Here is a 26,201-nt window from a genome sequence, read left to right as displayed (position 1 = left end):
AATTGCAAATGTTATACTTACGAAAGGTTTTTTTTTTATTTTAGCACTATTCAAACACTTATCTATATTATTAAGAATAAGGAAAATTTTGTTCCCGCCATATCCATATGATAGAATTAGTTAATGTTATTGAAATTGGTATCATTAGATAGGTCTTGACTTGAATTTGTGCCTTTTCATAATTCAAACTCTTTTTAATTGCCAAGTATTGAGATAAATAGATTTATCTATATCATTCGAGTTACATTTAAATTACGCGGGAAAAAAAGATCGTATTTATTTTCTTTAAATAAATTAATACTTTAATTATTCTGTCACTAAATATGACTGAATGTCACTGAATATTTACCTATATTATTTATATCACGTTACTTATTCCTAAATGACGGATTTTTATACTTCCTTTTGGTTTTACGGAGCTGCTCAAAGCCAAAAAAGTCTGCATAGAAAAAAAAAAGATTCATTGACACAAAAAATCTTCACTCGCCTAAAGAAAATTTACACTTACCCCAAAAAATTTTTTGCATTGGGAATTGAAAACAAAAATTTATTTAGAACTAGAAAAATTTATCTGGTGCAAATTAAAATTTTTTGCGGCAAGAAATCCTTTTTTTCTGCATATTTTATGAATTTAGTAGTGATATTTGGGCAGTCACGTAGTAACTGCAGATTGCTCGTTTTTATTTATTTGAGTAAATAAATATCCTTTTTGTTGCGGTTAAGTTTTGTAATACAGTTTTAATAAAAGGATTTAAAATAAGCACGCGTAATTAAATCGATAATAAACTGATGGAGAGATAGATGTATTGCTCATAATAAAAATTAAAATATTTATAAAGTTCTATAGTTATTTTTATGATGGTAAAATATCAAGATGCTTCGTGAGAATCGCAATCTAATGCTCTTAAACTAGCAATTATAATTGCACTGACTTAAACGTCTGGAAATTGGTATTTACATATATATATATATATATATATATATATATATATATATATATATATTTTATTATCATGAGATATTCTTTTTGTATTGGAAATGAAGAAGTAGAATAAAATATTTTAGTTCGATTAATTGTAGAGATTACAAAAAATAAAGTGGAATAGTTTTTTAAAAAAATACACAATATATGCATACATATAAATGTATATACAATTATACATGTACATATATATATATATATATATTATGAAGGTGTGACAATTTTGGGTAAATTTATGGACACTCGAAATGCCAGTGGGATCCACGAATGTTTTAATGGGTAATCGTAATAGTGTATAAAAGGTGAGCTGGTGAAAGCAAAACTTACAAAGCGGCTCTTTTATTCATATATTTATATTATGTGTGTATACAGATGTAAGAAAGTTGTGTAATAAGTGTATGTTGTACACGATACAAGTCATTGGTGATACTATCCCATATCTCTAGGCGTTGTAATGCTAATTGTTTGTGTAATATATGGCTTTATCAGTTTATCTCGCGATTAGATTTATAAATACATTGACATTGCTACTACATTATTTTTTAGCTTTATTTAATTGCAATTATTCGTTACCCAACATCAGAACATTTTTTTTTAATAATTGAATTTTAAAAAATAATTGCTACTAGGCTCTGACCTCTGAATCCTAGTCACTCTTTTTTCTGTCGTAGGCTCAATCAATACTAAAAAAATTTGTTTTCTAAAATAACGAGTCTCATGTTGACATAAAAAAAAAAAAAAAAAAAAAAATGTATCAATAAAAAAGGCCATCTTAAATCATTTTGACGTCTCGGCACACGTCAGAACGCAATAGTTACAAAAAATGAATTTATTAATGATCTAAAAAATACTATGCTGCCAAGGTCTTATTTAAATGTTGTCTATATCTGCGTCAACAAACTCCGAAGATGTGAAAACAATTTTTTATTAGCAAAAAAGTTCAATGTGCCTTTGTCTGACTTTACGCTCCCACATCTCGACATTCATTCAAAATTTAATGTTCAAAAAAATTGTTTATGACTGACAAATTAGGGCAGTCAATGACAAAATAAATAAACAATTTGTTATCTATATTATATATAGGGGAAGGGGGGGGGGGCAAAAGGGAGGTAGGGTAGGCAAAACGGGGTACTCCCAAAATTTTATATTTTAAATGATTTTTAAACATTTCAAAATCACTTCTGTAAATATAATTAAGCGTTACTTTGAATTTTTTTCGGTAAACTTTTTCAAAAATCAATTGTCAGTTGAAAAATATTAATGACGTTTGTTTTATGATAAAAATTATTAAAAATTTTTTTTCTTCTTTTGTATCCAATAAACATGTAAAATATAATTTTTCTTCATGTAAATTATTTTTAAAAAAATATAAAATAATAACAAAATGTATCACCAATCAATGAAAATTATTATTAAAAAAATAAGTATGAAATGGAATAACGAAAATGGTCACGCAAGAAAAATATTGGTCAAGGCGTCAACAAAATAAACACCGGACAGTGTAATACCGCACTCTAATCCCGAGCTTCCGATGTGCTAATAAAAAAAATAAATAACAAACAGCGAAAAATAAAAAGTTGGTCAAAAGATTTTACAATCTATCACCAAATCGCGATATCTGATCTCGTTTGGACTGAATGGAAGTTGCAGAATTTACGGGATACGCCTTTCTTTATAACAGTATTAGACAACAGGAACATCAGTACAAGAGAATGTGCACCGATGCATTATTCTATTCAAAGATATCTTTCTAATCTCGACATTGCTATTTACCATCTTAGTTTGAATCTATCCGTGGAAAATGCGTGGGTCGATTAACATACCCAGTTGACACCGCGGATAAATAATAATCTTCATCGCAACAAGAGTACATTAATCTTTTTAATACTTATTGCCTGTAACTTTTAACTCGATTCGATTATTTATCGTTACTCAAAATAAACAAGGCCACTTTACTCTATTCCATTCAAGAAAATATTGCAGAATAAATATTTTATTATTAATTATGACATTTATGACTTCTAATACTTTATAAATCAGTGGTAAGAACAATAAATTTTTTTTAAACATTTCAAACTTTAAAAAAATTCTAATTAATCATTAAAAAATTTACAGACAATTTCAGAAATAAATTATGAATAAAAATAATGAAAAATTAAAAAACAGATAATTAACACTTGTTAATTATTTTTGATTAATGAGCATAAAATATGTCTAAATGAGTAATATAGCAGACTAAGATGATAGTTAAATTATTTATAGTAAGTTAGATGACTTATTGTTATCAGCAAGTGAAAGATATTTCTGTACTCTCGACATTTGCGAGTAAATATTTTTTTCATCACGGAAGAAAAGAAGAGCCAGCTCTTTGGAACAAAGCTAGTAACATTCCAGCCTGATTCCGTAATCCAAAGCTGTAATATAAATACATATATAAGTATAAGTATATATTTATATTGCTTGACAGAAGGTAGGGTATCCCATTGTAGAGCTAGACTGCATCATCATCATCCATCAACCACGCCTGTTGTCCAACTAAAAATACACATGAGCTGATCTGATCCTTCAAAGAATGTGATAGGCTCATCTAAATAATTACGGCGACTATACTCGCGAATCTATTCTAATCTACCCGACTATTTATTATTCGATAAATTATAAATTAATTTATCACACAGAAGAATGACAAGTTGTGAATGGTCTTTGCATAACTTGACAAATTTATACAACTCTGAATTAAAATGGGTGGTCTACTTTACAAATTATTGTTTTACCGAAATTATGCAACAAATTTATTGTTTTTAATAAATAAAATTAATGATGATGATTTATGAAGATTTTTAGTCCTCCAATTGACTAATGGATGTCAGTAAAAAACAAAAAAAAAAAGCTTTAACAAGAATCTACTCATTATCATATCCGTAAAAAGTGAACTCAATTTAATCATCAAGCGTTAATTTAATCACAATTATTAATTATTTTGAATATATATATATATATGTGATAGTAAATTATAGTAATGAAATAGTGGCCACATAAATTAGACAGAGAATCAGTAGGTCGATGAAAGTAACCTGAAGATTTTATGTAAAAGCTATAAAAGAGCCCGATTAATTGCCTCATCGTTGTATAATCTGGATATTCAATGAATTACGAAGTTTATTTTATTTATATATTTATTTTTATTTCTATTGGTTAATAAAATTCTGCAGGATGACGAGGAGATTTAATTGATTATCGGTTGTCCTTTCGCGTCGTACAAGACAACTTCGATATGATAATTGGCAGTCAGACTGCTACAAGGATTCATTCATCGGAAATTAAAAATAAATGTGTCTTGATGATGCTCTTGCTCATGAATCAATTAAATTAAAAATTTTTAAAAAAACTTTATTGCAAACATTTCACTTTTATTTAATACCAGTATTATTTAAATTTTAACTAATTGATTTGAATTGTCAATAAAAAATTTTTTTAATTTGAAAATAAAGCTGCGGGTGATTTTGTAAATATTTTAAAATATTTATATTTTATAATTTATCGTATTTTAAATTTTTAAATTAATAATTTTAGTGTTTTGTCACGATTAATGATTTTTTAAAATTTTTAGTATTAAATATCAAAATTGATATGATCAATAACTTGAATGGGTTAAAGAACAATCAAAGAATGAAAGGCATGTAACTACAAGTTATACTTGTGAAATTATACAAACTCATGGAGGCATGACAACAGACTTATAACTTAGACTGGAGAACAGACGGTAACGAAGCTCCAGATTATAAAGACAGGCGGTCTATCTCGAAAGTAAAGTCACTTGAACCCGGGGATGACCTTTCTCGTTTTACGGGCACTCGGGCAAACCTCATCTATTATTATGATCGTCTGCGTCATAATCACAATCATACAATAATCATATCATAATCGTAACCATTGTATTAATAGTCATAATAATCATATCACTAACAAACTACCGCTTTATTTTTTTTTGACTCGACGATCTTACCTCACTGTACAATCATCCGATGTACTGTAATATTACATCTTCCAGTTATCGATTTATATCGTATTTATTTTTAAAATTAAATACTGACTCGATTATCGATCTGATCTATACTATAATGGCATAGAAAATCAGGGCAATAGGAAGCATCGCACTGATTAAAAATTAAAACCTGTTACATCGGCAATAGCACGTACAGGTTGTGTGTTAACGCGAAGAGTTCACTTTAATTATAAATTATTACTTGTAGTCATGAAAAAGTATTGGAATTATTTTGTTAAATTTAAATAACTTTTTTTTTTTTTTAATAAAACCTTTCAAAATGTATATAAATATATTTATAAGGAGAAATTATGAATAATATTAATACGTTAGTGTCTGCTGGATATTTTTTGATCCATTAGATAAAGATAATGAGTGATATACTGGGGTTATATAATTATCAAGAAGATTTAAAGTATAATAATTTAGTATACTTGTGAAATAAATAAATGTTAGGATGTAAATTTATAAATTTTGTAATGTATACTGTAGTATGATATTATATTACTGGGCAATCAATCTAATTTAATTAGGCATTTTAGTCAAATAACTGTCAAATGATGAAACAGCCAATGATTAGTTTAAGTATATGACCAAGTTAATGTGCTTGTTATAAATAAAGTGCAAGTTCTATCCTATATATTTATAAATTTTCAAATAATTTTTATTTCTTATTGTTTAAGAGATGATGAGAAATGCGAGTATCCTTAGAACGTATTCTTCCCTCAGGCGAACGCTGATTGCGCATGAAAAGTTCAGTTCAAACATTCAAATCTGAATTATGGGAATAATTCCTTACAAGTTTTTACTTTGTGAAGATCGAGTTTATTTACGCGCGACATCCTTTCATATTTATTTATTATTAAAATTTTACGAATTTTTACCGTCTAACAAATTTATTTCTTTATCTACATGACGAGCCAGTCAAAAATGACCTCGAATCTAAGGTCAATATTCTTTCTAATTCTAAATCGCAAGAGCCCGAACAAAAAAAAAATTATCTATTCTTGTTCCTATAATTTTTATGTCCTACACGTATTCGCTGCTAGACTTTTTTTTCCAACAGACAAATAGACGCTCGTTAAAATATTAATGAGCTAAATATATTATTTTGCTAATGTTATTCAAACATCAATTTTTTTTTATTTTTGAGCGGCAAAAATAAAAAAATTATTAATTATTTAAAATTCGGGGCTAAAAATTTTACTCGTGTATTTATGAAGCATCTCAACCTTTAGTAAATAATAAAAATATATAAATAATAGTGATATAAGTTGTTACTACTTACGTGAGCTGTCTCTCTTACGCTAATCACTCACCCTTGGTACGGACACGTGTCTGAAAAATAATAGATACTTGTCAGCTTATGTCAAGGAATATATATGTATATATATCTATGTATGCATATTAGAAAAAAAAGATAAAAAATGTTAAATATAAATAGCTGCATTGAAATTTTCTTAAGTAAATAAGTAATAGCTCAAAGTATAACCTTATGATCTAGACTCGGGAGGTTTGCGGGAGTATACAGTTTAAAGTAGTGGCAAATAAAAGGAAGAGTGGTATAAGAACACACCAGGGGTGGGGTATGTAACGATCTTAGAACAACTGATCTTTACACGAGAAGGTGCCCGATTCACACACACACACATACAAACACTAATACTGACGACAATCATCATCATCATCATAATCATCATCATCACCAACACAGCTGGCGTTTACACACACACTTGAAGTGGTAAAATTACAGATCCACTGAGTCTGTATACGAGAATGGGAAGGGAAAGATCGGGACGTTTTCGTATAAATGCTGGCGGTGCTCGTCTTCGAGATGCAGATTCTATCTTACCAATTAGACTTGGACGAAGCCACATCGCCATGAAGTTTTTAGTGAGTGCCGTGTTTAATATAATTACTTATGGATTTATAACAAAAAGTTTTATTTGATATTCGAGAAAAATATTTATATTTTTTTTATGATCCTGGAGTTAGCAGACAATTCAAAATTTTTTGATTTTTTTTAAACAAAACAATTACAAAAAAAATAAAAAATAAAAATATGCACATGTAGAAAATTGATAAAACTACAGGTGCAATTTTTTAAAATATTTTTTTTTTATAATTTACCGTCTAAAAGAAAATACAAAAATTATCAGACGTCGGCTAACTTCAGTATCATTTTTTTAAATATTTTTTTATTAATTGAGACTAAGTGTTTTTGTGTAATTACAGATCATTAGCTTTGCTATCATTAGCTGCGCATTCGCTCAGTACGGCGGTGGTTTTCGGCCGTTTCCAAAACCTGCTATTACCCCAAAGCCATACCCGATTCCACAACCGCAGCCGCAATTTCCACCCCAGTTCCAACCTCAGCAGCCTCAGTATCAACCACAAAATCAATTCAGGTAATTTTAACATATATTTATTGAGTAGAAAAAATTTTTAATGTTACAGTTTTAGTCTTTTGCTTCATGATAAAATTTTTTTGAATGTTTAATTTGAACAATAGACCAAGTGGACCAATAATTCCAATCCGTAGTCAATCTCAAGATTCATCACCCGATGGTTCATATCAATTTAGTTACGAAACTGATAACGGAATATCGGTGTCTGAAAGCGGAAGTCCTAAAGGTGTTGCCACTCCAGACGGACAAGCTGAAGTAAATATTGAAATAAATTATAAATATTTTTGTCTAATTTTTGGGAAAAAAAAAAAAAATTCATTTTGATCCTATAGGTTGTCCAAGGACGTTACTCTTATGTAGCACCTGATGGCACGCCAATAACAGTAGAGTATTACGCCGACGAAACTGGATTCCATGCAACAGGTGCTCATATTCCGACTCCACCCCCAATCCCAGAAGCAATCCAGCGTGCAATTGCTTCACTTCCACCCAGTAATGAAGGCCAGTACCAAGAAGAGCAATACAATAATCGCCAATACAACCAAAATCCTGGTGGACCTTTCCGAAGATTCTAATAATTAACGTACTTATAATAATTACTCCAATATACATTTAAAGCACGATCAACAATATGTAAAAAAAAATCTCTTTCTTAGCAAATTCGTATATTTAAATTTTTGTGTCGTGCTCACCAATTAACCTGTGATTAATTCTATTATAAATATACATTTATATATATATATATATATATATTTTTTTTTTTTGTATTCTTATTCTAATGAGACAAAGGATTATAATGCAAATAAATAATATTGCAATAAAAATATTTAGTTTGTGTAATTATTCCATTTTTTTTATCAGTTATAATTCTATGAACCGGAATCATCAAATTTAACACTAACTTCCTGTGGAGATGGAACTGCATCGAATTTATCTGTTCTCCAATAATTGTCTACCACATAAAGATAATCCAATATTATTTTTGTGTACTCCTTAATTTTAATATGCAGTGAATTACAGCCGTCATTATTCATTAAAAGCCCTGTTAGGAGATATTTTCCTGGCGTATGTTGACTTCCACAAAACAACGTACCTCCTTCATAATCCTATGATAAAAAATATCAATTGTGAGAAATGACTAATAGGATACTAATTTTTTTATGTTTTAAGTAATAAATAAAGAAAGTACTTACATTGCAAAAAAATTTATCTGTTTTGACTTGTATAAAGTAATTTGAATCAGAGACACTTATATCTTTAAATAATTTATCGTTATAATTATTATCTTGTATAAATGCGTTATACTGCTTTATAGGAATAGCTTGAAATAAAATATTAATTATTATAAAATAAAATTTTTTTTTTTTCTTTGATAAATAGGTCACGCTTAAATAACCGCGACGAAATAACCGACGACAAAATAACCGAATGATAAAATAACCGACGACAAAGCACACAAAAACCATGATACTGAAGTTAGCCGACGTCTAATAATTTTTGAATTTTTTTTTAAACGATAAATTATTAAAAAAAAAATATTCGAAATAATTGCACCTGTAGTTTTCAAAATTTTCTACATGTGCATTTTTTTATTTTTTATTTTTTCGTAATTGATTTGTTAAAAAAAAAAATCCAAAAATTGATAATAGTCTGTTACCTTCAGGTTCAAACAAAAACCATGATAAAAGGGCGGTTATTTTGTCTTAGGTTGAACTGTTACGCAACCGATAAATATATCATAATTTAAAAATCTTGGTAACTATATCCAAAAAAAAAAGATTTCTTGGCGCAAGAAAAATTTTGAACTATGAAATGAAAACCAAAACTTTCTTAGAGCTACAAAAAATTTTTTCTCGCCCTAAGTAAATTTTCGTTTTCAATTCATAATGCAAAAAATTTCTTAGGGTAAGTAAAGATTTTTTGCGCTAAGAAATCTTTTTTTTCTTCTGTGTACATTTGAAATTAATGAGTGTGAGCGTAGCAGACATCAGACAAATTTTAAAGTATAAATAAATAAAGTAAATAATTAATAAAATTGAATTTTTAAAAAATGCGAATTTAAATTATTTTGAAATTAATAAGTGCTTTTTATACAAATATTATTTTTTAAATTATTTACTCTATTTATTTATAATTTTGAATTTGTCTGATGTCTGCTACATTGACACTCACTTGACACTAGAGTTTTTCAAATTTTTTTTTAATGTCTAATCCACTGAGTAAAATAAGCTACTGAAATAAGAGAAAACTGAAGCTACAGAATTTTTTTTTTACAAACCAAAATCGGTGAAATCCGACTGCAAATTTACCCCTTTTTTATATGTAGAAGATTATATTTACCTTCATTTGTATTTTTCATATGGACAATAACACATTTCTTACTATCGATTGTATCTATTATATCTTGACCATCAAATGGATAGTATAACACAAAGGGTAAATTTTTTTCAATAAGTAAAAATGATAAACTATTTGATCTTTGTTTGTAGTTATTACTATTTGACATTGAATAGTGATAAATTTTCAGCACTCGATATGATTTGAAATTTGAAGGACTTGTTGATTTTTGATCAAGTGCCCAATGGTAAACACGTATTACATAATCCATATTAGGAAGATCACTAGAGCAAGTAAAAAAATGTGGAAATTCATTTATTTTTATTTTTTATGAGTTTGTTGTCAGAATTATACTACAAAATATATATAATACCTGTCTAGGCATGATGAAGGAGCAAGAACGACTTTGTAATGAATTACAATACCTTGACACTTGTAATAAAATAACTTCGGGTTTAATACAGATTGTGAATAGATACCAACTAACCAATTGACGTCATGAATTGGAATTTCTGAATTTCCTTCAGCCAATAAATTAAACCATGGGTTCAATGAAGTGAAAATGAGAATTTTTAAAATTTTAATCCACATTTTTTGAGAAAAATCTATGTTTTAAAAAAAATAAAATAATATTGCTTGCCCGAAAAATATTTATTTTAAAGCTTTAGCTCTCGTGAAATTACTGACACGGCAATATATACTTGCAGACGATAAAAAGAATTTTAAATGAATAAATGACAATCTCAACTGTTCTTCAAAATCTTATATTCTTACGTACAAAAAATTAAAATTCATAACGCGCAATTCATCTCGAATATTTTTAGAAAAAAATAATATTGTTTTACTTCATATCAATCGAAACTCGTGACTGGGAATAAAAAATAAATAATTTTTCTAAAATTTTCATTGTATAATATCTATAGATAAATACATACACATGCACCTAACACATTCATATTTTTTCTTCTCAACTCTCATTTTCCGAGTATTTGATTTTCATATCTGACATGTAGTTTTTTTTCTGAGAATCTTATGAAAACATTTAGAGATAATTACAACTAATCTTTAGGGAAACGATAAATAAATAAATTTATTTGCATAAAAATTTTAATTATGCAATAATACTGTCAGTATGAGCAATATTTCGAAATTTACAATTTTAATGTAAAGATAAAGATTATGCCATTAAAATTGAACTGATTATAATAAATCTGATATATCTAATAAAAATTTTTCGACGTCATACTAAATATCTATTATCAATTACTGCCCGAGTCAAAGAACAAATTCTATTTTAGTCTTCAAAAGCCTCAATCCTTTTGATGTTTTATTTGCCGTCCAGAAAGTAACTTTACTTTAGTACTCAAAATCCTCAATGAGAACTAAGAGGTCTAAATGCGAATAATTTATCGATTTTGAATTATAATTAAGACCTCAAAATCCTCAACGAATGAAAAGTTATACTTCGGACTTTGAAAAATTTTAGATAGAAAAGGGAGGGGAGAGACTTTTGAGTCGAATGAGTCTTTTGAGATTCTAATGTGGATAAAATTATTCCTGTATGTTTGAGTATTCTGAGGCTCAAATCCAGATTATGTTATTCTAGTTTAGTCCACAAAGTGGTAAAATTGGTCGTAACTACTACTTTGAGGACTAAACTAGAATAACTTTCTGTACTGTTGTAGATCTTAAAATTCTAAATTGATCCTCAAAAACCTGATTGAGAACTTTGAGACTTAAATCCAAATTTGTTTTTTGACTCAGGTGATTATTCATAATTTCAAATCAATCATTTTTTACCATCAATGGCTGAAAAATTATCAATGAATAAAAGAAAAATATAAAATTAAAATTACACGAGTAATTAAAGAAAATAATATTAAGGGGGATAGCCACTGTGAAATTTCAAAAAAAAAAATTTTTTTTTTTTTATTAAATCATATATTAAAGTTTATATGTTCAAAAATATGTATCTAGAGTTTTACATAAAAATTCCTAATATTTTTCAAGTTATAGTCATTCTTGTGACAGCACGTCAACTGACCGTTGCATCGACTAAAAACTTTAAACGCGTTTTTCTCGAAACTACTTTTTTTGAACTGGTGTTATCTGTAATTTTCATAAATATGAACCGATTCGCAACTTTTTTTTTTTTGTATTCGTCTATTCAATAGCTAAAGTTGCACGTAGGGGATTTTGAAAATTTTGATTTGTAAGATTTTTTAGGGCTGTTTGAATCCAAAAAAATGAGAAAAAAAAACGAAAAAATTTTTAATATATCGCCATTTTTTTTCAAATCCAAATTTTCAAAATCCCCTACGTGTAACGATAACCACATGCATACAGATTAAACAAACGCCGTTTGGTTTTTTTGTTTCTGATAATCCGTTTTTAGTAGAGTTAGAGATGACATCGTGGTGGGGGAAATTTTTTTGGTGCTCCACAAAAATGCTTATAACTTTGTAACAACATGATATTTTTTAATAAAAATTTAGGAGAATTATCTTCAATGTATACTTTAGAAAATAAAAAAAAACCGATCCCCAAATTCCTTTATTATTCCAGTCAAAAAATTCCCGAAAATCACCTATTTTTCGATCCTCACAGTGGCTATCCCCCTTAAAGTGTAACTTTTTTTTCACAATTCATCAACTAATTACAGGCTTTCTAGTCCAGTTAACTAAAAATTACATAATCTTCCAAGTCTTGAATCTAAAATTTATTTCCTTTACTCTCGACATAACTCCTCTATCGACTTACTCTGCTATAAGAATAAACCAATATATCGATACATACTATCGCTATTATTATAAAAAAAAATATTTACCAGGTCATAAAATAACCAACTGACTAGCCAGCAGGTCATCCATTGGCACTTATGATTAACTCTAGCTTTCCTTCGCAAACCAATTACCAGTGTATGTTTCTATCAGAAACATATCTATACATCTATACACATATATCTACATTTATTTATAACTCGTAATCCCAACTTCAACTTGACTACCATACACTGATACTTTACCATTACGTTTGGCAATTTATCTAACGTTTAAATTGTGGATCCAGCCAAAGGAGGTCCCAAAATGTCAGTGAGCTACTAAATTGTATACATCACTACAAATTAAATGACTCACGCAATTCAGACCTTTTGAAATAATTATTAAATAATAGTTATAATAACAAAGTTGTTAGAAAATTTCCAATTATTATTGATTATATCTCTATAAATATTATGAGTAATACATCGAACGCACACAAACAATTAAGAATTTTAATGATGGATTTATTTAGAGTTAAAAATTTATTTAAAACAATGCATCGGGGCAATAAATAGATTGGTATTTTAATTAATTTGTTTCATAAATAATAAATAAATAAATATATTGTTAGACCTTATAATTAATATTTAATTATAAATATTAAAAAAAGTTGTAATGAAATTAATCGATTTTAAACTAAAGTCAGTGTACCGGTACAGCTCATCCTGGCTTAAGAAGGCGTAGCTTGGATTGACGCGTGAGTAAAAGTGATAGTGAACATAATATCGTTTGGATAATATACGAAATAGCCTATTGGGGATGTGCTAGTGGCATTTGCCATGCCCTGGCATCTCAGACACTGCATTGAACGACGTAAAAGGGCTATTCTCACGCACACAGACGAATATCAATGACGTTGCAATAAAAAAAAACATTTGTCGTCATCAAATGTCATAATGCGTAACTCGGTCATTGGTATTTTTTTTTTTTATTGTTATTCATAATTCTTTGTTCACCTGATTAAAATTCCATGCTTGGGGCGTAGTGTAATAGGATCACAATGTACTGATGGAAGTATAATATACAGAGAGAAACAATGGGATTGGAGGTAGTTCTGCAATAAAAGTTGACGCTATCTCACGATGCTCTGGTATTAAAACCAGTTAATTATTGTGAAAATACCACACCTTTAATGGGCTAATACTTATCCTCCTTAATTAATAGAGCATTTAGTTTTTTTTTTTTTCATTATTGTGACGTATTGTAGTTAAATTTGGGATTCAATTATTTACTTTTTTATAATCGTAATCGAATTATCAATCGTTTAATTTTTTGAGCCGGGTTTAAATTTAATTTAGTTGATAAATTTCTAAAATTAGCACAGAAACGAGAACAGGGCGTAGAAGGTAAAAGTGCACTACGCATCCTGACTATCTGGCTGTTTAGTTGTTTTTTAAATTTCATATACTGGTCAAGGACTCGAGGAGAAATATTATATTACTCGATGGTAAATATAAGTAGGCGTAGGCAGTTACCTATATTATGTATAATAATATATATATGGAGATACAAATAAAAGGTTATTGAGCAATCTTTCAATAATTTAATTTTTATTCTGATTTACTCCCAGTAAAATCTTTTGGCGCGACAGATGATGCACCACACGTACCACAATATAAAACTGACATTTGTAAAAATAAAATATCTCAAGCTGGCCTTTCAGATATTGTTCTTATATGCCTACTGTCAGACAATGAAACATTCCAAACTGTCTGTACTACTGATTATATTATTCTAATCTAAAAATTTTCGAGATACGAGAGATCTCGGGGAGAGCTGAGCCTTGGGAGCCTGCCGGAGCCTATCATCAGTGTCGTAAACTGTCGGATTTATGAGCTTTTAAATTATTGAGATTAAATATTATGGCTTATGACAGATGAATAGGGATATTTTTATTTTTTATGGCTTGCAGAAAATTAAATGTCGGCTGAAAGGGTAGATTTTTATTATTATTATTATTATTTTTAATGGCTAGATGTAATCTTCGGAGGTTTAATTGTGAGTTGTAACGATACCTCTTTTTATATCAATCGTCTTTCTACTAATCATCACATCATCAAATTTAATCACCAATAGTTTGTTTTTTATTTTAATTAAAATATACAATTTTTATTTAATTGATCACTCTGTCCATTAAATAGAATGAGAAAAAAATTAATTTAAATTATTCATTGATTTTAAATTTAAAAAAAATTATGAAAATACGTAAAAACTAACAAAAAATTGTACTATTGTGTGTAGTTATTCCCAAAACGGGCAGAGTTATGGACTACTGTGCATGGAAATAGTCACAGAGTGTCTAGAGGACGAAACTGGACGAAACTCCGACTGTCACCCACCCGAAAAAAATTAATTCTCTGGAATTTGAGTTTTTCCTGCTAGAATACGTCAAAACTAACAAGAAATTGTAGTATTGTGTGTAGTTATCCCCAAAAAGGGCAGAGTAATGGACTACTGTGCATGGAAATAGTCACAGAATGTCTAGAGGACGAAACTAAATAATACAGTAGGACCTCGTTATAAGACTATTAGTTTCTCTCTCAAACTATCGAGATACCTGGTTTATAAAAAAGACAGAATAATAGTCTTATAACGAAGTCCGGCTGCACATACACAATACAAGAAAACAGAAGCTGCGCACTGCCTGTGGCAGTGCCCTCTCTCTCACTCACTCTTTTTCGCCTTTTCGTTGCATTTTTTCATGACGTTTCACTTTTTCTTATCAAAAGAAAAAAAATCTTTGTCCTGCTGATTTTTGTACTTGAAAGTTCCCTGCCGCCCAGAAAGATATGAAACATAAATTTCTCCATTTATCACCCCATCAAAAAATGACTGCTGCTAAAAAAACCATAATCATTTAAGCCCGAATTTAATTTATTCAATTATAATTCGTAAATTTAATTCATTCCACTTCATCTCTTTCTAATTATCAATAAATAGCTTTCTCTTTCAAACTTAAAAAATTCAAAAAATACCGCGTCATTTAATTAAAAATTATTTCAATCACCAGAGCGCGCTCTAGGATCTTTCCCTCCAGGTGTCTCTTAGATCGCATCATTTTCGCTTGTAATGAATAAAACGTTTAACCTTAAACACTAAAAAACATCCGTGTCATTTACTATCAATCGTCAAAAAATAAATTTATAATTATTAATAATTAGTGATCCAATAAATAATTCAAAATGCCAGACCACTTAGGAGACGATATGAGAAAGATAAAAGAAGAGGAGAAAGAAGAGAAAGAAATAAAATGTAAGTAAATTAAATTAACAATTACAACAATAACAAACTCATTTTAATTTATTACTTTTTTTAAATTATCCAGCTCTTGACGAAGGAGACATTCAATTATTGAAAACTTACGTAAGTCCAAAAAATGAGTAGTAAAAAATTAAACAAATTCCCGGTTGTAAAAAATACTTTTTTTTATTTAGGGTCAAGGGCAGTACACAAAGTCTATCAAAGGAGTAGAAGAAGACATCCAGACAATAATCAAACGAGTTAATGAACTTACTGGCATAAAGGAATCAGATACAGGACTGGCACCTCCAGCTCTATGGGATTTGGCTGCTGATAAACAGACCCTGCAAAATGAGCAGCCGCTCCAAGTTGCCCGCTGCACCAAAATCATCAACGCGGACTCAGATGATCCCAAGTACATCATCAATGTCAAGCAGTTTGCGAAATTCGTTGTCGATCTCGCGGATTCCGTCGCGCCAACTGACATCGAGGAAGGAATGAGAGTCGGCGTCGACAGAAACAAATACCAAATTCATATCCCACTTCCTCCCAAGATCGACTCAACTGTCACCATGATGCAGGTCGAAGAAAAACCTGATGTCACTTACAGTGACGTCGGTGGCTGCAAAGAACAGATTGAAAAACTTCGAGAAGTCGTCGAGACTCCTCTATTACACGTAATTATTTTTTTTTTTTTTTCATCTATAATTTAGAAATTCTTTTACTAATTTATTTTTATTTAAACAGCCTGAGAAATTTGTTAATTTGGGTATCGAACCACCAAAAGGAGTTTTATTATTCGGGCCACCTGGTACCGGTAAAACTTTGTGTGCTCGTGCTGTCGCTAATCGAACTGATGCTTGTTTCATTCGTGTAATTGGTTCAGAGTTGGTTCAAAAATATGTTGGAGAGGTTTGTTATTTTTCAATTAAAAAATTTTTCATAAAATTACTGCCTTTTAAATACTTAGGGCCAGTTTTTCAAACCGAGTTTATTTTTAAGCCGAGTTTAATTATCATTGCTGGTATATCTATATATTATTAATATATAGATATACTAGCAATATTAATTAAAACCCGGATAAAAATAAACTCGGTTTGAAAAACTGGCCCTTAAAATTTTTTAAGAATGGAAATTTAAAAGGTAGTAGTTTTTATTTCGTGAGTATGAATGTAGCAGACATCAGACAAATTTAAAATTACCAATAAATAGAGTAAATAATTTAAAAAATAATATTTTTAAAAAATGCACTTATTAATTTTTTAATTTTTTAAATGCGCATTTTTTAAAAATTTTATTTGATCAATTATTTATAATTTTGAATTTGTCTGATGCCTGCTGCATTTACACTCATTATTTAAATTAAAAAAATTTTACTAATTATTAATTAATAATTAATTACAATAGGGTGCTAGGATGGTGAGAGAACTATTTGAAATGGCAAGAAGTAAGAAAGCATGTTTGATTTTCTTTGATGAAATTGACGCTATCGGTGGCGCAAGATTTGATGACGGAGCTGGTGGTGATAATGAAGTGCAACGTACTATGTTAGAACTTATCAACCAACTTGATGGGTAAGTTTACTTATTTATATTCAAATACTTAAGAATACAAATATTTATTTATAATATTTGCCCTCAGTTTCGATCCACGTGGAAACATAAAAGTACTGATGGCAACAAACAGACCAGACACTCTGGACCCGGCGCTCATGCGCCCGGGACGTCTCGACAGAAAAGTTGAGTTCGGTCTACCGGACCTGGAGGGCAGGACCCACATCTTCAAGATCCACGCGCGGTCGATGAGCGTCGAGCGCGACATTAGATTCGAATTGCTCGCGCGTCTCTGCCCCAACAGTACTGGAGCCGAAATAAGGTCGGTCTGTACCGAGGCTGGTATGTACGCAATCCGCGCGAGACGTAAGGTCGCCACTGAAAAAGATTTCCTCGATGCCGTCAGCAAAGTCATTAAGTCTTACGCTAAATTCTCAGCCACTCCTAAATATATGACTTACAATTAAAAACTCACAAACAAACAACACATTATTATTATATTATTTTATTCATAATTTTTGCTACATTACTGAACATTCATTGTCATTTAACATATAAAAATATATAACAGTTCACGTGATTAATTAATTATTGTTTCTTGGAGTAAATTGAATTTTAATTGGTAAATCTGGTTTATTTATTAACAGTGATACGTTGTCAAGTAATCCTCCATCCCATTTTAAATTATATTCTCTAAATAACTAAAAAAAAAAAATTATTTGTCATTTTTACTGCCGTGCTAAGCGCAGAGGCGGTAACTTGTATAGGAATACCATAGTAAGTTACCGCTTCTGTGCTTAGCACGGCAGTTTAGTAACTAGATTTTTTTATGTTCCTGAAAATCATAACGTTTTTCGCGCAAGGAAGAAAAAAGTTGGAAAGTAAAACATCTACTGGATGACTAGATTTCTTAAATGTTTCGCAGATAAATGGGCGGTGTTACAATTCTACTCACTCACAACTTTACTCAGCCTCAACTCTACTCACAGTTTTTTTTATTCAGGTTTAACTCTAGTCTGTTATATTTTTCCTGATAGCCAGAGTTTCTGATCAGAAAGTTGGTGTACATGAGTTGCGACCAATTTGACGACAAGTTGTCGACAACTTTCAGCTTGTGTAACTGTTGACTACAAGTTGCTCAGAAACTTGTAGGCAACAGTTACACGAGCTGAATGTTGTCGACAAGTTTTTCGGAAAGTTGCCGTCAATTTATGGATGTGCCAACTTTTGCGGCCAACTTGGTGACAGGTTGCCGCCAACTTGACTATCAGGGTTTACTCAGCTACAACTCTAATCACAAAGAATTGCTTTTTTATCGATAGACTAAAATACGTAAGTAGAGTTGTAGCTGAGTTAAAGGGTGACCAATCAAAATATCCATCATAAAAATATCCATCGTAAAAATATCCATGAAAAATGTCCAATGCAATAATATCCATTGAAAAAATTATCCATTTATGCAGAACATTAATGACTTATGGATATTTTTGCACTGGATATTTTTACATTGGATAATCTGGCCTAGAACCGAGTAAAGTTGTCGCTCAGTCTAGTTGAATTTAAGTAAAGATATATAACTGAGTAGAGTTAAACCTGAGTAAAAAAAACTGTGAGTAGAGTTGAGGCTGAGTAAAGTTGTGTCAGCCGAAAATCTTAGGCCACTTCCAATCCCCAGAATTACTCCTCAAGCAGTCGAATTACATGAATTTTTTTAATTTTCGTTACGCGTAAAACGTTCGGATCTTCAGTAAATTTTTTTGTAGTATTGTAATTTTTTATTCTTTCTACTTTACCCGTAAGAAGACCATTTGAATATTTTGTTCAGCCAGTCTGCGTGCGATGCATGATCTAGGACCATGACCGAATGGTAAAACCAAATAAGGATTTACAGAGACTCCAGTATTTATTTTATTCATATTTGACCGTAACCACCTTTCGGGTATAAATGAATCGGGATCATTAAAATATTCTGGTAAACGACAAGTTACTTGATTTTGTGTGACCACAACTGTCTGTTGATAAAAAACAATTTTATTAAATTAAATTTAACCAATAGATTTTAATTTTTTAAAATTTTTTTTACTCCAGCGGGAACGTGGTAATTATTCAGCACAGTATCCGCAGCTAAAATTCGTCCAACACCAACGGATATTGGGTTCATACGAAAAGTTTCTTTAATTACAGCCTTGGTGTAAGTGGCATCTCGCAGTGTAGTTGCGGTTATCGGATCATCGTTGGGGAGAAGCCTCGAAGCTTCGCTCTGAAGTTTTTCTTGTACATTAAGATTTTTTGCCAAGTGATAAAGTCCAAAGGCAACGCTGTAACTCGTCTAAAAGTATAATATCGAGGGTTTAAGAATAGAGAGCATGTTAAAATAGTCGATTAAGATTATAAATTTAAATAAATTAGTTTTGTTTTTTTTTTTGTTTTTACTGTATCAACTCCAGCTAGTAACATATCGCAAGCCATTCCCACGACATCTTTCACGTCTAAATTTTCGTTCTTAAGATAAATTTCTAACAAAGATTCATTTTCAGACGCTGGTTTACTCTTCATGTCATTTATTTTTTTATTCACCAATTCAATAGCAACTCTGAAAAAAAATTTTATTTTTACTTACATATGGAGATAATTGATGATACTAAAGTTAGCCGACGTCTAATAATTTTTGAATTTTTTTCAAACCAATAAATTATAAAAAAAAAAATTTGAAAAAATTGCACCTACAGATTTTTGAATTTTCTACACGTGCATATTTTTAGTTTTTTTTTTTTTCGTAATTGATGTGTTGGAAAAAAATAAGAAAATTATTAATTGTCTGATAACTTTAGGATCATTGATAATCAAACCTACTCTTCCATAAAATTTTGACTCGAACACAATTTTTTATACAGCGGAGTATTTACATATCTCCAAAGCTGCAATCCATTGTCTAGTTTTAATATTACGCTGTTACTAGTCAATGCCGCGTCAATTAATTTAGAACTACGAGAATTTTCCTTCATTTCAGCCTCGGAAAAACTGTTCATCGATACGTCAAATGCAACTAAACATGTTACTAGAAAACAAAATCATTATCATCAATAATTACACAAATTTAATTAGAGATCAATTTTTTTACGACTGATGCATAATTAATAGACCGGTAATTTACATTCTAGAAAAAGACGTGATATTAATGGTAAAAGGTCATCGTATTTTTTATCCCCGCATAATTTAACAAATTGTCTTACAATATCATCAATTACATTGACGTAATTAACGATATTTTGTGGTTTACTCAAAGCTTTTTGAAACTCTTTCCTTATTCTCCACCACTCCGACCCATTTCTATGTAAAAAAAATTTTTTGTTAGCAAAAAATAAAAATGTTTATTAATTATGGTAAGTAACAAATATATTAAATATAAATATATAATTACGTTGGTAGAAGACCTCCAGAATTATAAACATCACTTCTGTCTTTCCTATACTTTAAAAGCGCTAAATGACTGCGCCGTTCTGGATGTTTTCCACTTTCAGATTTAAATATTTCAGCAATATCTTCCGGTCGGTAGACCCAAACAATATTAACACCAGGTAATATTTCTTCTTTTACCAACGGCCCGTACTTATTTAATTTTTTAAAACCGTTTTTATGCAATTTAGTAAAATTGTATTCACCTGGTAATTTTTTAAATCACAATTAATTTAATAAACTTATTAATTTTTTAAATTAAGAAAAACAGTACCTATGTAAGGTAAATATTTGTATAACGTCCCAATAATGGGCAGTGATTTTGGTCCAGGAATATCCTTAAATGGACGAGGATTTAATTTAAAACCGGTTGTAGTACACGAGCTGTAATTTTTCGCTCTACCGAATAATCGTTGACACGAGCGTTTTAAATGCATATTTAAATTTAAAAATTTGAATGTTACTTAACGTATACACTTTTTATATTATTTACACGTATGTAATTATTTATCAATAAAAATTTATCACTATTGATTTGAATAGTTATATAAAAAGTAACTAAATTAAATAAAAAAAAAATATTAACGTAACTAAGATGACTCTTTTCTGGTCCTCTCAGATCAAAAACTCAGTGTAGAATGAACGAAATTCAAAATAACGCAGGTAAAAAAATACCCCAGGAAAATATGCGCTTACATTTTAGATTTTAAAACTCGATACGAACTAAATTCCAGTATTATCTGAACTGATAGAAAATACAGTGGTTCGAACGTTTTAAAATTTTCGTCAGCTAAAATTTTATCAGTAATTTTGACTTTTGGAATTATTATTATTTACATTTATCGCTGCAATTAAATTTTATTTTATTAATAGAATTTTTATTGACAAACTAATCGATTAAATGAACGGGTTAAATATTTTGCTGTCATCAAATTTTTTCTAAAAAAAAATGATCGAAATTTGGATTTATGAAATAAATAAAGTATAGTAATAATTAATAAAAAATATATATTTTTTGAATCAATACATGACATACATAAGAGTAATTTATTTATTTATACCAAAGATTAATGTCAAGTTCTGCATGACAAACTAGTACAATAATAACTTTAGTATATATATATATATATATATATATATATATATATATATATATATATATATATATATATATATACATATATATATATATATATATATACATATATATTAGATATATTTGTTTTTTCAAATTCTTTCGTTCAGAAAAAAAATGAATAGTAATTATTACATAATTGTTTATAAGTAATTAGTAATATTTTTATAAATGAAAAATATATTAATAGATAAGGTAAGGGCCTGTGATTGGAGATTACTTTCCTGATGTGGTTTTCCCCTTCTAGCAAACCACGAGGAAGCGAACCACTGGAAACCACACAATCAACACTTGGTTAGTGTGTTGACCATTGACGTTGCCACAATCCACAATCCCATAGCCATAACATTTATAAACATCTAGCCAAAGCAACAAACCTCCCACCCGGTACATTGATAACGGTACTCAGTACAGCAAGCAATTCTTATTCCTTCATTACATTAACAAGATATGTGCAGTGCAATATAACGGGTTTGTAAATAATAATCTTTCTATGACAGTTATGCTTGTAAACTTTTAGTTGTCAAGTATATCATTGTCACGTACATCTAAAAAATTTTAAGTATAATAATATAATAATTTATATACTGTAAGATACAAAAAACGGGATCAAACCATGTGGCCATTTAGCCGTACATGCCAGAGTAAAGTACGTCTCGTTGGTAAAACTGTCGTTATCACTGGAGCCAATACCGGAATTGGCAAAGAGACTGCGCGAGATCTTTACAGAAGAGGTATTTATATTTATTTCATTTTTTTAAATAATATGTCGGCACAAGATCTTTGATCAGGACATTTTTAAATTTATTATTTATTTTATCTATCATCTGATATTACATTGACTCTATTTTAAAATTCCATGACTAGATTTCAAAATATTGAGACTAAATCAGATAAATTTTAAATATTTTATGAATGATTAATTATGTTTTAGCAAAGATTAATGGTATTTATTGTTAATTGTTCAAGTGCTTATTGCAACACAATACACAATTTAATGCCTGGAATGTCATGTTTTTTTTTGTTGGATCAACCAAAATTTAATTTACACTCAATCAATTATTCAAATTAACGGATACATTTTTAAAATTAATATTCAACAGAAATTATTATTATTTTAAATATTTAAGAGTGAAAATAAATTTTTTAATTACTTTACATTATTTTAAATGAGTAGAACAAATGAAACCGGGTAGCAAATACGACCTTGAAAAATGTATTGAATTAACTACCGGCAGTAGCGAATGAGTGTTTAATTAAACTTCTGCTTATATTTTAATCACGTCTTGAATTATTTTATTTTTTTTTTTTATTTTCCGTACTGTGTTACAAAGTACAAATAAAAATATAAGCAGCTTTTATGTAACAAGTAATTAATATTTTTTTTATTATTATGGTTACTTGAGGTGCGAGAGTTATTCTTGCATGCAGAGATCTCACCAAGGCCAATGCAGCTGTTGAAGAATTAAAAAATACTCCGCCTTCGAAGTAAGTATTTAATAAATTTTTTTTTTATTTTATCGTAAAATTGAAAAAAAAATTTATTATCATCAATGAATACTTAATGAATTTACTAGGAAGTATTAATAAATTTTTTTAAAAAAATAAATTGACGTAATTATTTTTTAAAGGCCGGACCGAGAACAGTTTCAGGGAGAACCAGGTGAATTGGTCGTATGTAAATTAAATCTATGCAGTTTTTCAAGTGTAAGAGAATGTGCGAAAACACTGAACGACACCGAGCCAAATATTCACATTCTTATAAACAATGCCGGTGTTATGATGTGTCCATTTGGAAAAACAGAGGACGGATTTGAAACGCAGCTTCAGTCTAATCATCTTGGTCACTTTTTGCTTACACTTTTATTGCTTCCAAAAATAAAAAATTCAACTCCTGCGCGAATTATAAATGTTTCCTCTATGGCGCACTCTGGTAAAATAAAATTTTCTTTTTTTTTTTCATCATAATAATAATTTTTAATTTGGAATGTCGAGGTGACGCTGGCTTGTATGCGGTAATGTAATTAACATCATGTCATTTCAATTAACTTTACTCATTGTTTAACAAACCAATTGATGTTATTATTATCATTAATCACAAATCATTGGTTATTGTAATTAACTATCATTATTATCATAATTATGATTAATGGAATCTCAAGTGTCCTTAGGAAAATTGAAATTGAATCCAGCAGACCTTAGACATTTTTTTTTATCGATGGACTTTTTTTTACAAATCAAGTTCTAGGTGGCGATATTCATTTCGATGACATAAATTTGGAAAAATCTTACAGTCCATTAAAAGCTTATGGGCAGAGTAAATTGGCCAATGTTTTGTTTACTACTGAACTTTCCCGTCGATTGAAAGGTTTGGAATTTTTAATAATTTTAAAAATCATTTATTTGTACACTGTAAAAAGAGCGGTGGGAAAAATGGACTCATTTTAATTCCGCCTGGTGTTAAAATGAAATTACAACGGTGTAGGAGGCGTAATTCGGTGGTGTTAAACCGGTGTAAAAGCAGGGTAAACTGCGTTCGCTCAGAGTATTAGCTTTGGGAAGCTTATAAAAGCAAAAAATATTTTGACACACACACGCACTCAAACACACGCACACATTCCCAAAGTAAAATATTTTAACACCGGAAAATTTCTTTTAACACCGGTAAAGAATATTTTCACTGGCGGTGGCGTTATTTTCACACCGCTTTTGGAGTTAAAATTTAACACCGCCAATTTTAACACCTACACCGCTTGGACTTACCCCGGTGATTTTTTACAGTGTAGTAGACTGGGTATTTAAATGATCATTTATAAATTTTTAGAAGCTAAAATAGAAGGAATTACTGTGTATTCACTACACCCAGGTGTGATTTCAACGGAGCTAGGTCGTCATTTAGACACGGCATTTGTTCGTGGAGCCCGGGTCTTTTGGAAATACGTATCAGCTCCTTTTGTAAAAACTCCGGAACTCGGAGCACAGACTACGCTACATTGTGCTTTGGATGAAGCCGCCGGTAAAGAGACTGGAATGTATTACAAGTAAGGATTTAAATTTACATTGTTAAAAATTAAAAAAAAAATTTCTTGTTTGTTCGTGTAAAATAAAACTTTGATTTTATTTATGAAAAGGGAATGCGCGGTCACTACTCCATCGGCACGAGCTAGAGATGCTGAGCTAGCACAGAAGCTGTGGGATGAAAGCTGCAGAATGGTCGGCTTAGAGCCGAAAGAAAATTTAGCTGAGATGATGGCTATGCTTGGACGTGATGCTTCTGCTAAATAAATTTTGATATTTCAGTATTTACCTGCATGGACTTTTTAAAAAAAAATTACAAAAGTATTTTTGACTAAAAACATTTTTATATTTTATAATTCCATATTTTAATATAAACGCACAATTTTTTTTTTTATGATTTAAAATATTTATATAATAATAATTTTACTGTCCAATTAAATTTTATTTATCTAATTATCTATTTATCTCAATTTTTACAACTTTATAATTTTCATTATTTTATAACTTTATTAAAAAAAAAAAAAAATGAATAAACTCCAACATTGAAAACTAGACATAAATTGTCAATAATTTATCCATATAAATAAAATATATTTTTTACTCAAATTTTTGTAATAAAAAAATTTATTTTTAATTATTAAATTTTTTTATGAATATACTTTTTTTAATGATAGATAATTTATCATCAAAAGAGGGTCTAAGTATTGTTAAATAAAAATACAACAATAAAAATATTTATACAGGTAAAAAAAAAAGTAAAATAATTACTGTATTGTTGAAATAAATTTTTAAAGGAATAAAAGATAGATAAAAATTTTTCACAAGCGTTTTTTATTACGTGATTTGTGAAGCCCGTATGTATGTAATGATTTATTAGATTTCCGAAAGATTCGTCGTGTCAGTTCTTCAAAAGAGATAAACGTTTCTCGCGATGATGATGCACAAGGCGTTCTTGAGTTAAAAGTGAGACTGAAACCACGGCCACCCAAATCACAAGAAAGATCACGCAAGCTCTCAAAGGTTTCATTTCATCTTTTTAATCTTTCTTTTTATTATGATGCTTATTTTCTTCTTCTTCTTCTTCTTCTTCTTCTTCTTCTTATTCTTCTTCCTACTTGGCTCGTCACAGACTGGGTAGAGACGTCAGCAAGATCTCGACGGATAATAGTGGGACATTAGGGAGTGGATAAAACGGCGAATTCACT

General features: G+C 29.5%; 5 protein-coding genes across 6 annotated transcripts; 3 read left to right on the top strand and 2 right to left on the bottom strand.

Moving 5' to 3' along the window:
- The first annotated feature begins 6,764 nt into the window (after nt 1-6,764).
- Nucleotides 6,765-8,162, top strand: LOC130668379 (endocuticle structural glycoprotein SgAbd-2-like). The gene is made up of 4 exons (XM_057470643.1): nt 6,765-6,920; nt 7,263-7,435; nt 7,540-7,690; nt 7,768-8,162. The coding sequence occupies exons 1-4, from the start codon at nt 6,804-6,806 to the stop codon at nt 8,008-8,010; spliced, it is 684 nt and encodes a 227-aa protein (XP_057326626.1). The 5' UTR covers nt 6,765-6,803; the 3' UTR covers nt 8,011-8,162.
- LOC130668378 (uncharacterized) lies at nt 7,263-10,499 on the bottom strand. The gene is made up of 4 exons (XM_057470640.1): nt 10,146-10,499; nt 9,776-10,056; nt 8,629-8,756; nt 7,263-8,541 (listed from the first exon to the last, which is right to left on the bottom strand). The coding sequence occupies exons 1-4, from the start codon at nt 10,361-10,363 to the stop codon at nt 8,305-8,307; spliced, it is 864 nt and encodes a 287-aa protein (XP_057326623.1). The 5' UTR covers nt 10,364-10,499; the 3' UTR covers nt 7,263-8,304.
- A 5,164-nt stretch (nt 10,500-15,663) lies between these two features.
- LOC130667698 (26S proteasome regulatory subunit 7) lies at nt 15,664-18,014 on the top strand. Its single transcript, XM_057469485.1, has 6 exons — nt 15,664-15,846; nt 15,920-15,957; nt 16,029-16,511; nt 16,582-16,746; nt 17,242-17,408; nt 17,476-18,014. Exons 1-6 carry the CDS (start codon nt 15,777-15,779, stop codon nt 17,852-17,854), a joined length of 1,302 nt encoding a protein of 433 aa, XP_057325468.1. The 5' UTR covers nt 15,664-15,776; the 3' UTR covers nt 17,855-18,014.
- Nucleotides 17,961-21,626, bottom strand: LOC130667697 (cytochrome P450 302a1, mitochondrial). The gene is made up of 8 exons (XM_057469484.1): nt 21,118-21,626; nt 20,809-21,049; nt 20,542-20,717; nt 20,241-20,445; nt 19,821-19,980; nt 19,471-19,716; nt 19,181-19,399; nt 17,961-18,088 (listed from the first exon to the last, which is right to left on the bottom strand). The coding sequence occupies exons 1-8, from the start codon at nt 21,278-21,280 to the stop codon at nt 17,972-17,974; spliced, it is 1,527 nt and encodes a 508-aa protein (XP_057325467.1). The 5' UTR covers nt 21,281-21,626; the 3' UTR covers nt 17,961-17,971.
- A 632-nt stretch (nt 21,627-22,258) lies between these two features.
- On the top strand, nt 22,259-25,371 carry LOC130667699 (retinol dehydrogenase 11-like). Of its 2 annotated transcripts, none has more exons than XM_057469486.1 (7): nt 22,259-22,449; nt 22,573-22,712; nt 23,385-23,466; nt 23,610-23,911; nt 24,221-24,346; nt 24,803-25,019; nt 25,110-25,371. In XM_057469486.1, the coding sequence occupies exons 2-7, from the start codon at nt 22,595-22,597 to the stop codon at nt 25,261-25,263; spliced, it is 999 nt and encodes a 332-aa protein (XP_057325469.1). In that variant the 5' UTR covers nt 22,259-22,449; nt 22,573-22,594; the 3' UTR covers nt 25,264-25,371. The 2 variants fall into 2 exon arrangements, with proteins under 2 accessions (XP_057325469.1, XP_057325470.1); XM_057469487.1 differs by having other exon boundaries at nt 22,260-22,449; nt 24,227-24,346.
- The last annotated feature ends 830 nt before the right edge of the window (nt 25,372-26,201 follow it).

The sequence above is a fragment of the Microplitis mediator genome, chromosome 5 (genome assembly GCF_029852145.1).
Source record: "Microplitis mediator isolate UGA2020A chromosome 5, iyMicMedi2.1, whole genome shotgun sequence".
Lineage (NCBI taxonomy): Eukaryota > Metazoa > Arthropoda > Insecta > Hymenoptera > Braconidae > Microplitis > Microplitis mediator.
Note: the sequence above shows the minus strand (reverse complement) of the source record. Positions and strands in the feature narration are given on the sequence as shown.